Consider the following 15,876-nt stretch of genomic DNA (forward strand, 5'->3'; position numbering starts at 1 on the left):
GTCGATGGTGTTTGTAATGGGCATGGTGGAAGCCTGAAACCATAGCGCTCTCAAAGCTACACTGCCAACACCGTCAAAATTGAAGTTCTTACAATTCTCTTATTTCCGTCGATGAGACATCCTTTGCTGACGTCATAGTCCAGCATTCAGCCAATTGTGGTGGGCCGACCACAGCGACGCTTTCGGTCGCTCACGTCGCCAATAGGGTGCGCAGCAGCAAAATACCTTATAGTGGCCGTTTATGTGGCGTCAGTGATGCAGGTCATGTATATGTGACATTAGATATTTTTAAATGGCTAGAGATCCGCGCGTCTGCGCACAAACATGATCATTGAAGAAGTGTATTGATGGCACCATGCACTGCATGCACACGGAGTGATCGTTGTAAAACACAGCATGCATCTGCGCTGATTGAGCACATATGCAGAAAAATTCACTTGGCACATTAGCAGCGCGTTCCACATGTATGCATCACAGACTTCCGGATGGCGTGACCAAAGACGTTGCGGCATCAGCATCTGTGCAGATAGAGCACACGCGGAAAAGTTCAATCGGCACATATATACTGTCCACATGTGCACCACAGAGGTTCAGAGGACGTATACCTAACAAGACGCCCGTATAGTTCCTGCTATAAGTCCGTCTCTTTGAGTACGCCCAACTCGGAGAGAACTTCCGAGTCTATGTTTATCACAGACGATGCTCGCGCTGTGTTCGAGATCGGCACGCTGAGAAGACTCTGCGTGACGCCGGTGTCTCGGTTGGCGACCTTGCGGTGACGTAGCTCGTGGTCGTCGTCTGTGTGCTTTCCGCAGCACGTCAGGGGACCGCAGTTCTTCGCTTGGGAGCATCGCAGGATGCACTGGGAATTGGTGTGTGTAGCCTGCACAGAGACACACGTTTCGATTAAATGTGTCCCTGCAAGTTAGGGTACACCGTACTCCTTTGAGCAGGCGGCAATTCCGCAACTCATTTGTGGGCGCGACTCTGAGGGTTTAATGTCAATGGGAAAACTTAAACTAGGCGTGGTGGAATTGAAAAATGGTTGGGAACTGACTATTTGCAAGAGTAAAGCAAGACGTATATATATATATATATATATATATATATATATATAGGGCGCAAAAAAGATATCGAATATCAAGCCAGCACTGAAGGGCGGACCAAACCAAGCAAATATCCGGCTAGCGTTGAAAACAAGATACAACAAAATATGTGGATAACTATGAATAACTTTTTAGATAAACACAGTTTACTATCTCCTTCTCAGCACGGATTCACACAAGGCCGACGTACTCAAATGCTCCTTGAGGACTTTTCTGACATGCTCAATTTATCTTTTGAACGGAATCAAGTTGCCTGCGCATTGTTCCTTGATGTCCGCAAGGCATTTGACAGTGTTAACCATCACATTTTGTTAAAAAAGCTTTCAAAGTTAGGCTTTCGAGGTTCTTTTCTAAGTTTACTGGAAAAGTTTCTACAGGATAGGCGTCAATGTGTTTCATTTGGAGGGTATCAAAGCAGATTCTTTTTAATCAAATCGGGGTGTCCCCCAGGGCTCGGTTTTAAGTCCACTGTTATATAATCTTTATGTTAATGACCCCTCTATGGTGGTACCAATTTCACTATTTCAATATGCTGACGACACCGTTATTTTATCTAGAGCGGTCAATTATTCGGATGCCTTTTCGTCTTTACAAACTGCGGCAAATAGAACTATGAACTGGTTTGAAGCTAATTTAATTAAAGTTAATGCATCCAAAACGCAGCTAATATGTTTCCACAACCCTTTGAAAAAAGTTAATGTGACCTCCTCTTTACGATTACATACGTCTAGATGTCTATATGTGCATGTGAGCCTATACAGCATACATCTTCTATAAAATATCTTGGCCTATTCTTTGACGGTGACCTAACCTGGAACACTCATCTTGCTCATGTGTGTAAGAAAATTCGTCTAGTGTCTTGTTTGCTATACAACACGAGATATTTTATGCCACTATCCGCTCGAAAAATTGTAGTACATGTTCTTGTTTACAGTGTACTCCGTTACGGTATTACCGTGAATGGTCATTGTGCTCTGCGTTGGCAAATTAGAATTAATTCGATTCTGCGTTCTTTGTTAAAGAACATTTTCTATGATATAACCCTTGGTAAGGACACTGACGTGTTTAAAGCACTGCATTTGCCTGATTTTAACTCGCTATTGATGGAAACTGTTGTTCATAGGCATTTTGGGATAGTCAATTTAAAGCTCCATATGTACCTTCTCGTATTCTTAGACCCAAAGAGCGTTACCGGATACCTCGATGTTCGACAAGATTTGGAAAAAGAGCTCGGAGTTACTGTGTACCAGCATTTATGAACAAACTACCTTCAAGTTCAAGAAAGCCCTGAGAAATTTTAGATTGTAAAGTGCTCTCCAGTTTGCTTTTGTTATTCTGATTTCTTTGTGTGGATTTTATTTTACATGTTTCCTTTTGCAAACGGCATGGTTTCACTGATCTTAAGACGCTGCCAGTCAAGCCCCATGTGGCTTAGGCAGGTCAGACTTAACATACGTTTTGTTCATTTGCAATAAAATTATTATTATTATTATTATTAAAAAAATGTAAAAAATCACGGAAATTATATTTATTTGGTTTAAATAAGATTTTTCTATTTAAATAAGATTTGTATGATACAAATAATATTTATTTGATTTAAATCAGATTTGATTGTATATAAATCATATATATTTTAATCGTATTTATTTTGTCTAATTTAGATTTATTTGGTTTAAATCAGATTAATTAGACTTAAATCACCGTAGCTATAGTCAGTTACAGGTTAAGAAGGTAGCGGCAAATGCCCCTCAAAGGGAATCAGATATCCCTCCGCCACCTCCGCATCCAATAGCGTCCCACCGTTTCCGTGACGTCGCGGCCAACGCGCGAGGAGGGTCTTGCCTTTCTGTACATATTTGCTTTATCTTTCGACTTTGACTTAGCATTGTGGAAGCCACGAGAGGGAGATTAGAGTTCTCCCCCTCCGATGGAAACAAATACGACTTTCGGGGATTAGCTTCCCTCCGATGGATACAAAGGCTGCTTTTTAGGGGCTCGGTTCTTTCTCCGATGAATACAAAGATCGCTTTCTTAAAAAGTGGGATCGGAGACAAGTTGGAATCCATTGAAGCGGAACAAGGAGCGTTTCCAGTGAACTCTTCTTTCGACTGCGGAGGGACTATAAACGGGCGCATCACGCTTGTGGGAGGAGCTTCTCCTACCCTCTTGACTTGTAACCGACAATAGAAAAAAGTTATTTTTTTAAAAACAGCAACAACAATACTGAAACAATAAAAACAAAAGATGAGCACGCGAAAAAAACAAACAAGAGGAGAATAACGAGTTTTTCTATAGGGCTGTTTAAAACAACAATGCCGTGCACAACGGAAAAAAACGTGCACGGCTTTTAAAGGGCACTTAAGACTGCTTATGTGTAGGAATGCCAAAGCATTCCTACACTCAGAACATTACTACAAGCAGCGCGCCCAGTACCACTGCGGAGCGACATGGCTGTAAGCAAAGCGTAGAACACGTGAAAAGCGGTAATTTCCCGCTCCCCTCCCTCCGGGAGGGGAGCGGGAAATTGCCCCCAAAGGGCGCACCCGTCACCCTCTCCCTTTTACTGGTCTACGGGCTGCAGCATCATGGAGAGGACTTCTCTGTGGGGCGGCATTCCTTGGAACCATAACGCATCGGAGCCAATGGGAATTCCTTCCTTGTTTCGCTGCTACAGACATGGGAGAGGCGAATTTAGGTGCCGTTTTTTGTGGCTTCAAAAGCTGATAACGCCGGTTCGTTCCATGGGATGACAGTTAATGCTTCTACATTAAAAATAGTGAACGTTGTGGTGCACCCGTACGTTTTCAGTGAGGACCTGATCCACGCAAACAGCACGGCGTTGCTCCTGGCGTCCTCCTGCCCTCTCCTCCCTTTTCTTTTATTTTTGGGAGGGGTTCGGACATAGCGGAGGCCTTGGCGATAGCCAGCAGTTCGTGCGAGTGACTGTCCGGACCCACGTGATGATCACGCTCTAAGCCTTTATCCAAAGACGCAAATAGAGGACATCCTTCCCCAAACAAAGATGTTTACAAATCTCTGTAAAGCGAAATTAGAGTGCAGCTCGAGGGGAGGGTATGGAGGGGAGGGTAATTCCCTTCTCCTCCGTACCGTCCCCTCGTGACATGGCCACGTGACCTCAACACCAATTCAGTTTCCCCGCTAAATTTAGCGGGGAAAATAACGTCACATGAGCTCAACACCAATTCAGTTTCCACGCTAAATTCAGCGGGGAAAATGACGTCACATCAGTTCGTGTCACATCACCCATGAACAAATTCAGTTTGTACGTTAGATTTAGCGGGAAAATTGACGTCACGTGACATCAACAACAATTCAATTTCCTGCTAAATTTAGCGGGGCGGTTACGCCGACGGCGACATACGCGGAAACGGGCGCCTAAAAACTGCTAAAAAAAACTGCTAAAAGAAAAAAAAAAAAAAAAAAAAGCAGCCGGGAATTAGAAGAAAGGATCCACCTCCGCTCAGTAAATGCCATGAACTGCAGAAAACGTGTCCTGCTTGGGCAACCCATACTTGGGGAGTATGGTTTGCTGGCTCATTACCTGACAGAATTCCGGCTGCACAGTCATGGAACTGATGCCCTGCTCATAAAAGAAGCGGCTGACTTTGTCCGCGATGGCGATGTACACTGCGTGGGATCCGACCACAATGTGCACCGTTGCGATGGCTCGAGTGTTGGTCAGCTGCCACAGGTGAAACTCGTGCACGTTCAGGATGGCCGGAAACTGCAAAGCGGTAAGTCCCGCGACCGGGCTCCAGCAGCGCAAGACATTCCAATGCTATTAGCGGACAGATATCGCCAATCGGCCATCGCATTTACCAAGCTCGTTTTCACTTAGAAATAGTACTTAGAAGACTTGGTTGCCGGAGGAAGAAGCGATGCTTGTGGCGTTTAAAACGCGTGCACATCCTGATAACATAACTATAATATATAATCTAAAATGCACCTACATATATATAATTCCATAAAAGGGGAAAACGAGCCTGGAGCCACTAGTACCGACCGTAACTCATTGTTGCCAGATATCTGAAGCTAAATAGAAAATATCAGAAGATGCGGTTTTGTCAAAATGTTAAAGCAGTCTGCGATATAAGTAAAACGACATCTAAGCTTCCTAACTCCGTACATAAAACTCAAGAAGTCAGCTTTTCTAGTCATATAATGGCGGCGCCCACAATATAGTCGGGGAACCCAGTGCAAATACTCTACAAAATGTAAAAAAAGAAATAGTTTGTTTTCTTTTTATCGCAGAAATAAATTAGTCATCGCCGAACGCTCATCCGCCCAAAGGTATCGCTAGAAGTCACAACCAGATGCCCAAGTTTCAGCCCGAACGGACACCTTATGCAAAAGTTATTAGAGTGTTCCTGAAAATTTAGATGGGAAAATGGAGCCCATTTTTGCCCGTTTTCAGTTTCTAGTGCAATAGAGTTCCATGTATTCGAAAACTCCGTCGGCCAAGATTTTCCCATTGAAATTTTCAGAAAATCACTTATAACTTTTGAATAAGATGTCCGATCGGGCTGAAACTTTGGCATCTGGTTGTGACCTCTAGCGCTACCTTTGGGTAGAGAATGAGCGTTCGGCAATGCCAAATTTATCTTTGCAGTAAAAAAAAAAAAAGAAAACTGTAATTTTTTTTTTTCTTGTGACACCCTATATAAGCGTTGCCGATTTTTGTGGTTCCAGCATGAATAAAACAGAAACAAGCCAAAAACATACATTCTCCTCCCGTCCACCACCCAAAAAACAGCAAGAAAAAAGAAATTCAGAAAGGAAAAGCTAATGTGCACCTTTTCCAGGAGTTTCTTCTGCATCGTGTCGATGTCCATGTTGTTCGGGATGTTTTGCAAGAGAATGAGCCCGGATTCTTTCACTGCGAAAAGGGGAAATGACCCAACAGGTTAGTCCGTTAATGACGTCATGAAGCCTAATCACGCGAAGAAAGACGCGAGATGGACGTTCCAATGATCCTAAGGAAACCTATGCCCTGCTAATGGCGTGGCGGCGGAACCATCGAAGCGCGTTTGCCTAAGCCTTGCACTCCCCTTCTCCCGACCCTCTTCTCTCTTACCCCGTAAACAGAAAAGCCTATGGTTTCACTTGAAAGAGGCCAGCGCAGACTGGGCACGAATGCAGCGTCAAGGCTCGGCTCGAACTCGTGTCCTCACTGATTGGTCGCGAATCCCTGCCGAACGCTAGCTGACGGAGCACTCATCTCCAACCCGAGTCCCGCGTTGGCTTCTTCCAGGTGAAGCCGAGAATCCAGAGTTGCAAAAGAGATTAGTTGCAACGTTGTTGTTTTTAAGTTTTGTTTTAATAGGTTAATTAGAGTATAAGACTTTCCCCCCGTTGGTTTACTCCACGGAGATTTCCCAATACCCGTCCTGGACATCGCCGCAACACCGGATTTGGTCGCGACTTCACTTTAACCTTACTCCTCGGGTAAGAGGTGCAGATGAGGATGGCCACGGCGACGACCGCCAGCACGGGATCCACGTAGCGGGGAAGCAGCCCGCTGCCGAAGTGAACTGCGCAGGCGCAGCCGACCACCATCAGGCATCCGCCACAGGTGCGCACAGCCTCGAGCAAGCACTCGCGCCACCCTGCAGCAGATCGTCGAGCAATCAAAGCGTCGCGTTTACTGCGATCTGATTGGTATACGAGTCATCTTGGAGAAGCGATTGGATTGTTTCACGGGGAACAAAAATACGTTTTTTTTTTAATACTATTTTGTTAAAAATATGTAGTGGGTGACACGAGGCGAGAAACGTCTTATCCTTGTACTCGGCATCAAACCGAAACTAAACCGGCAAAGTGCGCCCGTGACGTCGATATTTCCGATCTGCGCTTGAGTCGCACGGCTGACGTCACCTGCGGCGCGGACCCATGGGTTGCGGAGTCGGCGCAGGGCGAAGTAATCGGCGTTACGAGCGATCTGTCAAGGCGATTCTTTCTAACGCGATAGAGTTCAGGACCTCGTGTCGCAGAAAATCTGGCGTCGGCGTCGGTGGGACCAAGAAATCCCATAATGCAGCGCGCGCAGTCACGCGTGTCACACGTGGCTGCGCGTTGCATTAGATTAACCGCTGAGTTAGGCGGGAAAATTTTCCCGTCAAATTTAGCGGAAATTTTCCTCCAAATTTAGAGAGTCGATAGGGTCATGGCGTCGCAGTAACGTGTTGTGACACGTGACGCTACGGATTAGAACACGCACACACGCTTGCACGGCTTGGCAACGAGCACGTGTTTATATGCACCAGCCACTTTGGAAACACATTTTGACTGGTGAATGACACATGCGAATGGTAATGTTAGGTGTGGAGTCAAATGTACACCAAATAGAATAATGTGATAACAGAATATTTCTGAATGCCAAATATACCTATCGCTAAATTACCCAGGCAACATTCTCCTTGATGATTGGGTAATTTAGCAGGGTCTATTGAATGGCTCGTTGTTTTATTCAAATAAGAAACTTGATTCTGTCGTTTAATTTTTTTATTATTATATATTTAACATGGTACCAAAAGTGAGGTCAAGGCATATCGGTACACATTTTAAGTTAAGAGCATGCTGAGGTATTAAAAATGCCCATGAAGAAAATCATACATAGTTGCACTATTTACAGCACTCGTAGACAGGCAGCTTTATTCGTCGATACATCGAACAAAATGCTTACCAATAGCATTTTGCATGCAGACACAGTTCTATGATAATGCAAAATTAGCACAAAAATAATATTTTTTTTTCTTTTAAGATTACAGCTGGAATAAAGGTTTTCCCATGCTTTCCTCCAACTGATGACGGCCTAGATAGAGGTAACAAGTAAAAGATGTATCTGACATAAAAATTAAACCTATATAAAAAAATTACGCCTATAAAAATTAGATCGAGAGAATTCGGAAATCATCTCGCTGCATCTAATATCATTCCTTAAATGTTTAATTCGAAAATAAAGATCACGAGCGACGCAGACAGCTTGTCAAGACATCGCAACCTAATCTATTTTTACCTAATACCTGCATTCCAATCCTCAAAATTATGGTACAGTCAGTCGTCACTCTACCACATTATTTATCGAGTCTCCCCGACGCGCGCCCGTGTCCACTGTTCCGTTTGAGTTTGTTTTCCCCTCAACGTGCGGCTGGACTGCAGTGAAGCGAGATGCGCGGAATCGCGCGCGGTGTTCACTTTGCGGCAGTCGCTTCTCCGCAATGCAGCATTACCCGGCGAGAAGCGCACTCAACAAAGCTAATCTATTACATCATCAAGGCTCTGCATAGCATCCATCGTGCTACAGCCCCCGCTGCTGCGAGAGCACGCGGCTTCGTCCGGCGTCTTATTGGCATGCGCTCGCACAACTAGAGCTTCGAGAGAGTGAACACAACGAAGTCGACGCCGACTATGCGTCGAGAAACTATAGTAGATCAGGAGACGAGAGGGGACGTCGGAACGCCGAGCTTTGATTGGAATAATTAGGGGGTAGACCTAAGGCTATACTGCGTTCACCCTAGAAGCGAATGTGAAAGCCAAACGCTATAGACGCCGGCGTTCCGCGTTCTAACGCGTTCGACGAGTGTAAGTGAGAAAAAGGCGGCAATCTTTAGGTTTTGTTTATTTTGTTTTGTTTGTTTATTTGGACATTTTGACAATACAGAGATTGCCGTGAAGCTGGGGCAAAAAGGCGACAATCAACTTCGCCTGACTATATAGGCCCCTAGTACCAGGCTACACTCACTACACATACAGCAGGCAAACATACAGCAAAACAACAGAATACCCACTAGTCATTTCAACCAGAGCTCAGCGTTCCGACTCCCCCGTGCACTCTTGTCCCGATCCTCTCCTTTACTTTCTAGGTGAATAGGTTAAAATAAGAGACATCGATCAACGAATAATATTCCGAACTTTGCGACAACTTTCAGTTTTTGAACGAATATCTAACCGAAGAGCACATTATTCGACTCAATTATTGAACAAACAAGGGAGAAGGCAGAGGCGAGCTGGAGAAATTTCGACATCTTGAACATCCGGGCCAAGACTCCGCGGCGCGTAAGTTCGTCTGCTTCTTGCACGGGTGTTGCCATGATGCCTAAATGCCACGCTCTTATTGGCTAGCTAAAAAAAATAGTGGGTAGACCTCGAGGCATCTAGCATTCAAGTCTACCCACTATCTTTTCAATCGAAGCCAATCGGAGCTCGGCGTCGTTCTGACGTCACCGCAAATCCTGGGCGAGAAGCAGACGACTTGCTCTCCCCAAACGAACAAAAAGTCCACTTGTTGTTCCGAATATCGGGAGTTCAAGATATTGCCAATAATTGAAACTTATCTAATTTGATTGCACTCTTTTTATTACCACCTTACCCGCACCCTACCCACCATTAAAATAATTATATATTCATTCGCACGACGTCATTCCTGATTCTTCTACGGTTAACAGGCAGCAATTTTAAGTATAATTTTTTTTTTTAATGCAAAACGGGCATCAATATTTGGACTAAGGGCTCCTAAACCTCGAGCGTACCGAATTCGTCACCGGACAGAGCAACCAGAAGTAACCGAGTTTTATGTGTACCTCCTGACACCGGGTGGGCGATGGTGGCGGCCTGCTGCGGCAACAGCGCCTCCAGCTGCTTGGGAGTGACGTCGTCGGGGTGCACTTGGCAGGGCAGCGGAGACTCGTCCCCGGAACTCGAGTCTCCGCCGACCACGAAGTTGAACTGGACGTCGGTACCGCTCACGATGCCCAGGTTGCAACCGCGCCGGCTTTTCGACCCTGAGACACCGAAGAACGTGCGTTGTTGCACTTCAACAGGTGGCACGCCGCGCGCCTACCCACCAAATAACCCATTTACGAAAAAAAAAAATTAAAAGGCTGCGCGCAATCAATCAGTCAATCAATAGGACATACCGGCTCCTGTAACGTTATTTGTTACCACTTGGGGACCAGCTTTTGATGCAGGATAGAACGGTAAACAGACAGGTCTAAAGCGCCGTTCAGACCGGTTTTTAAGCCTCTTGCGACGTTTTAGGACCAGCTCCGCTGCAGCGCATCCGGTTTTAAGACGTCGCAAGAGGCTTAAAAACCGCTCTGGTCTCTCTGGGTCTTACTCGGTTGCATGTGTGTGAACGGGCCTTAAGACGCGTTCCGGGCCACGTGGTGGGGACAGTCGGTGGCGTCACTGACCTCCGATGACGAGGTAGCAGACGATGTCGACGGAGAGCCCGATGATGCCGAAGCAGAGCAGCAGCATCGGGTAGTGCGGCTCGGTGTTCTCGTGTGACGCGTGCACGATGGTCTGCACGGCCGCCACCGAGATGGCGAAGCACAGGGCCATCAAGAACAGCATGTTCACCAGGGTTCCGAGCACCTCGACGCGCGCCCAGCCGAACGTGTTCTTCAGCGTCCGCTCTTGGCATATCTGCGCAGCAGACCATCACGACAAACTGCACGTTACACACCCGGTGTGCAAGCTTTTTGTTGGTTCGCCAAGCTCAACGAGGAAGAGGCGAAGGTGTATCGCCACTGCTCAGAGGTTCAATTGTAACTTTGGCTTAAAATAAAAAAAAAAAATAAATAAAAATAAAAAAAATTAATATTAATGGCAGGATATTGTTCTTCCGGAAGCGGACTCCACTCGCTCAAACAAGTGCTTCGCAGCTTGTTTGAAGAAAACGTTAGTAAGAAAAACAGTCAGTACGATAACGATACTCTGCCGCTGTCTTAGAATGATTCCGAATGATTCCGCCTTGAGGATACATGATGCGGTTCCAGAAGGTAAAGACCTCCTTCAATACCTGTCTCCCCGTAACATATATTATGAAGAAAAAAAATTACCGCGAACACTTTTTTTGAAATTTAAGAGGGTCCCAACCCAGTCTTCTCTTCATTTCTGTGCAACTTGAGTACGGGCGATAATCACCTCTGATAAACCTTAATGCCTGATTTTGAATTCCCTCTAACTCATTTGTAAGGTAACATTGAGGCGGATCCGAGATAAGGCAGGCATATTTTAAGATTGGCCTGATAAAAGAAAAATATAATGTTTGTCTTACACTGAGAGGTGTATTCTTAGAATTCCTCCAAATAAAATTTAACATCTTACTTGCCTTCGCTACAGTATTATCTACATGGTCATTCCATTTTAAATTGTTCGAAAGATACACTCCAAGAGGCTTATATTTATCTACCCGTTCAATTTCGTATATATTTTTTTTTTAATTTATATGTAGACGGGCTAACAATTAATCGAGTAAAACACATGATTTGCACTTTTTTATATTCAATCCCATTTCCCAACGACCCCCACCAACGCTCTAACATTCCTAAATCTCTTTGCATCATAAGGCGTCTGCATCATTTTCAATGATGCAGACGCAATCAACCGTAAATTATTTAATATCTAACTGTACGCTTTCACAAATATCGTTAATAAATCTAAAAAAAACAATAGGGGTCCTAGTACGCTTCTCTGAGGCACCCCCGAAGTTACAAACACAGGTGAAGATTTCTGGCAATTTGGTACAACACTCTGTTCTCGACCAGACGAATAGTCGCCAACCCAATATATAATATTTCCATTCATTCCGATTAATGTAAGCTTATGCAGTAACAAGTGATGCGGCAGGGTGTCAAACACTTCACAAAAGTCTAGAAACATACAATGTACAGGTTTTTTGTTGTCGATGGCATCTGAAAGAAAATGGGTAAACGGCCTGCATTTTAAGGTTACGATGATAATGCAATTAATGCAAAGGTGCAAGCGAGCTGTACAAGAATGACGATAATAATCCCTGGAGGAGGTAACAAGGGGTACAAAGGACAAAACACAAATGCAGGGTGTTCAGTCTAGTTGGTGTTAGATTGGTGGAAGCTGGTCAAACCCGTTTGCTCTACTGACGTCACACTCCTGGTTAGCTCAGTTGGTAAAGCGTTCCACTGGAAATTGAGGGGTCCCTCCCAAGTAGCACAATTCACCGGTTCAAGCCTGCTTGGGCAGCCGGGGAAAGTTTCCCCGGCCCAAGCACCAGTCACCTAGCTGTGTTTGGGGATTTGTGTTTGTCCTTTGTCCCCCTTGTTCCCCATCTCCAGGTAATATTATCGTCATTATTGTTTAGCTGGCCCGCACCTTTGCATTAATTGCATAATCATCGGAGAGAGACAATAACTTATCGCCACGCCGTGACGGAGCGTGGCCCGCATTTATCGCAGAGTTTATCTGTAAATCTGAACAAAGAAACGAAGCAAAGTTATCAGATTGACGGTGACTAAAGCGCATGAAAAAAAGAGCCACGATAAAGAACAAGCGAATGACTCACAGCATGCACTAGCCCTAGGACATTCGTCTTTTGTTACGGATCCACAGTGTTTGAATTTCATAGAAACAAAACAACATGAAAGCTACACTATTGCGGTTTCTGCAAGTGAGTTATATGGTCAAAGGCACATAATATTAGGGGCAAATAGGGACGATAAGTTGAATAATTAACTAAAACTTGCTAATTAACTTTTTAATTTGTAAAAATAGGCACATATGGCTCCAATCAAAAATTCGCAGAGAGACATCAAAAATCACTAAATCAGTAATTTTTATAGAGACTTTGAGCGCGTGGGAAGCGTAGTAATGCCCCTCCTGCACCGGGCACGCGGCTAGGGTGAAAAGATGCGAACGATAAGATAGGGAAAAACCGCGTAGGCGCGTTTTGCCACCCGGTACTGTAGCTTGCTCCTGCTGCATGAGTGGTAACTTTAGCGCTCCACCGTGCACCCCACGTACTCCTAGTATTTCTGACATTGACTGATTAAAGCGTGAAACATATGTGAGCGAGTGATTTTTTTTTTTTTAGGGGCCCAATTAGCCCCCATAGAGTTTGCAAAAAAAAGCTCTCTGGCCGCCGCCATTTTGCGACTCGGCGACCCCTCGCTATCAGCCAGAAAATTCTGCCACCCGCCTGAGCCGTGGAAACCCCATATCCATTGTGCATTCGGAGTTCGCCGGCTTTTCTTTAAAGTTTTTTTTACTTTATTTGCCTGTTCATTGTGCTTATTTATTTGTGTTCTCTTTCACTCGTAGCCAGCTCGGCCTTCGCAAAAAAAGAAACGTCGAACGGCCCGCGACGCGGACCGTTCGACGTTTCTTTTTTTTTTTTTTTTTTTTTTGACGTTCTTCGAGGGTTATTTCCGCTGAGATAATCTCCGAAAAGCCTTCCCGGCTATGTTCCCGGTTTCCGCGAGAAATAGCGGATAGTGTCGGGTCCGTTGTATGAAGACAGAATAGACACGTTCGTTCATTTGCTTTAATGCTGTGCAAAAAAAAAAAAAAAAAAAACAGCTTTTCAAAACGTGCCCCCAAAACAAGCCGGATTCCGTCCGATCGTCGTGAGGTGACCATCGTCGAGTCGTCGACGCTGTATCTTTGGATCTTCTGTGTTATTTGAGACCTTTCTCAAATCCTGTTTGGGTGGACAACGCGGAACCGTGGGGTACGTGCAATATGTTGTTCGATTCAGAGACTCGTTGAATTTCATGTGAGCGGGGAAATAGCCAGTGTAGGACAAAATACTCGAGAAACTTATTTAAGTTAAGATACTAAATACCTGCTTCATAAAGTATTTAAAATTCTACTCAAGTTACTTTCACTGTAAAGTATCTTGAGTAGAGTACAAATACTTAGAAATGTAATTAAATTACTTTTAAAGATTATTCAGCATTGCGTAATTTGTATCGACGTCAGTGACAAACGCAATTATACAGTTGCGCAAATCTGGTTTACCAGAATGGTATATTTAAAAAAAATACAAAAAAAACAACATCGGAGGGTTATTCCACGCAGCCCAACTATAAGGAGTGGGATATCCCTGATACATGTTACAAAACATTTCTGAGACAAAAAATAACATAAAAAGAGGTCGCTTCAGCTATAGTGACCTCGCTGAATATTACGTCCTGCGGCGCACTTGAGACGCATCGTTTAACTAGCATCCATATTTTTTATGTGGAGAGTTCACTATAAACAAACTTGGGATACGGAAGTGAGTGAATGGATAACAAGGAGAGCACACATAATAGCTAAGGCACTGGTCGCACCAAGGCAATCAACATTGGGGGACGCTTTGTTGGCATCTTGAGAGGTCATCCTGCTCGAAGTTCGTTTCCTGCCCTGTTCTCTGCTTATCAATGTGCGCTTACAAACAGTGTTCCCGAACTGACAACAAAAAAAGAAGAAAAAAACAAAAAACGACGTTTTTCCGTAGCGAGGTTAAATATACAAGGAAAAAAAAAAGTCTTTTTGTGTTTACTTCTCTTTTCTCTATATTCTTTTTAACACTGAAGTCCGCATTTTTGACGTGGGTCGTTTCCCGTTCTACATTGCGCCTGTCTTTACTTCCGTAAAACCGCCCCTTTTGTTTGAGAATTTTTCGGGGAAACTAGGAAACAAAAGGTGCCTTTGGGAAGGCGAAGGAAAAACCTTGATTGTACGAACTTGGGGTGAAACATGAGCTACAATCGGCACAAAAGTGATGTTTTCACGAGCTCGATCAAAGTCACCGTTGCTTATCGGAACTAGCAACAGCATTTAGTTGCTCGAAAGTTCACGTTTGCTCGTGCCACGCCCACGTCACTTCACACCGAAAAACTTGTAAAATGGCGGAATGTAAAATTTATTTTAGATAATGAGTAAAAGATACTCAGAAATGTAATTAAAATACAGTACTAAATACTCTCGATCAAAAGTATATCCAATATACCAAGATACTTCAAAAAGTATTTGAAATACAGCATCTTGAGTAGAGTATTTGAGATAGGCACAAGCCTGGGAAATACCTATGCATTTCGGCTTTCCTATGTGGATTGACACGGCCGAGTGTATGGTGCCTGTAGGAGTCGCTTGAGTATTTAATCGTTTCCTGGAAACTGAGGTAATCGACCTTCAACCGTTCGGATGGGGGCAGCCCGACGGCTCGCGCCAAGGATAGGGGAATGAGCGGCTTGAGCCCTTTTTAATCTTTGGCCCGGGAAGGAGACAGACATTCTTGCCTATCGTCGCGAGGTAGTGGCGACTTTGTCGTCACGGCGGGTTTCAGTGACGGCTTGTGCAGTCGGGGGACTGCTGCAATAAGGTTTTAGCGACGAGGGGCGCCGGTCTGGGTCCACCTGGACTCCATTACGCTTTACTCGCTAACTTCGAAGGACACGGCGCCAATTTGTTTTGACGCGGCGGAGTGGAAGGTGTTTTCCCCGTAAAGTAGTAAAGTATCGCCCCGATTGGAGAGTTCCCCCAGGGGTCTAGCATTGTTTCTCTTCTTAAAAAAAGGAAATAACGAGTTCGGTGGCCTTTCTGTGATTGGTGGAGGACCCGCTGGCACTGGGACCAATAGAATTGTATAATCGTCCTGATTGGACAGGCCCTGTGTCAGCGGGGAGTTTTCTCGTCCGCACTGGTGAGGAAACGTTGAGTTTGGACAAGCCCGTGCGCGGAGCAAGTTATCTCCCGCGGTCCGCCGGTCCGCGTAGCTTTGTCGCGAGCGACGAGCAGTTTCTTTGAGCCTCACCGTGCGCGGTGGGCATTTTGCGCCGAGGCGCGGTTTTTTTGGTCTTTTTACTGAAGTGAGTGGACAGTAGAGTCCTGTAACCAAGCTTGCTGTTGACGTTTCAATATATTTGTTTTTATCAATCGTTGCTCTCGATTTTGAGCGTCTTTCTTCGAGGCTCCGCCACCACCAACAAGCACCGAAGCGACCATC

At 44.8% G+C, this 15,876-nt stretch overlaps 1 protein-coding gene across 2 annotated transcripts in view; it reads right to left on the minus strand.

Annotated features, from left to right (window-relative positions):
- Positions 1-269: 269 nt before the first annotated feature.
- LOC8035468 (zinc transporter 1) overlaps positions 270-15,876 on the minus strand; it is a 30,153-nt gene continuing 14,546 nt past the window's right edge. For both annotated transcript variants that reach the window (XM_042293167.1, XM_042293166.1), the window contains exons 3-8: positions 10,319-10,553; positions 9,707-9,907; positions 6,566-6,733; positions 5,921-6,003; positions 4,669-4,851; positions 270-883 (exon numbers count right to left, since the gene is read on the minus strand). In XM_042293167.1, the coding sequence (XP_042149101.1) occupies positions 632-883; positions 4,669-4,851; positions 5,921-6,003; positions 6,566-6,733; positions 9,707-9,907; positions 10,319-10,553 (1,122 nt within the window). In that variant the 3' untranslated portion in view covers positions 270-631. The remainder of the gene's footprint in view (positions 884-4,668; positions 4,852-5,920; positions 6,004-6,565; positions 6,734-9,706; positions 9,908-10,318; positions 10,554-15,876) is intronic.

This window comes from Ixodes scapularis, unplaced genomic scaffold, assembly GCF_016920785.2.
Source record: "Ixodes scapularis isolate PalLabHiFi unplaced genomic scaffold, ASM1692078v2 PGA_scaffold49__6_contigs__length_1374808, whole genome shotgun sequence".
Lineage (NCBI taxonomy): Eukaryota > Metazoa > Arthropoda > Arachnida > Ixodida > Ixodidae > Ixodes > Ixodes scapularis.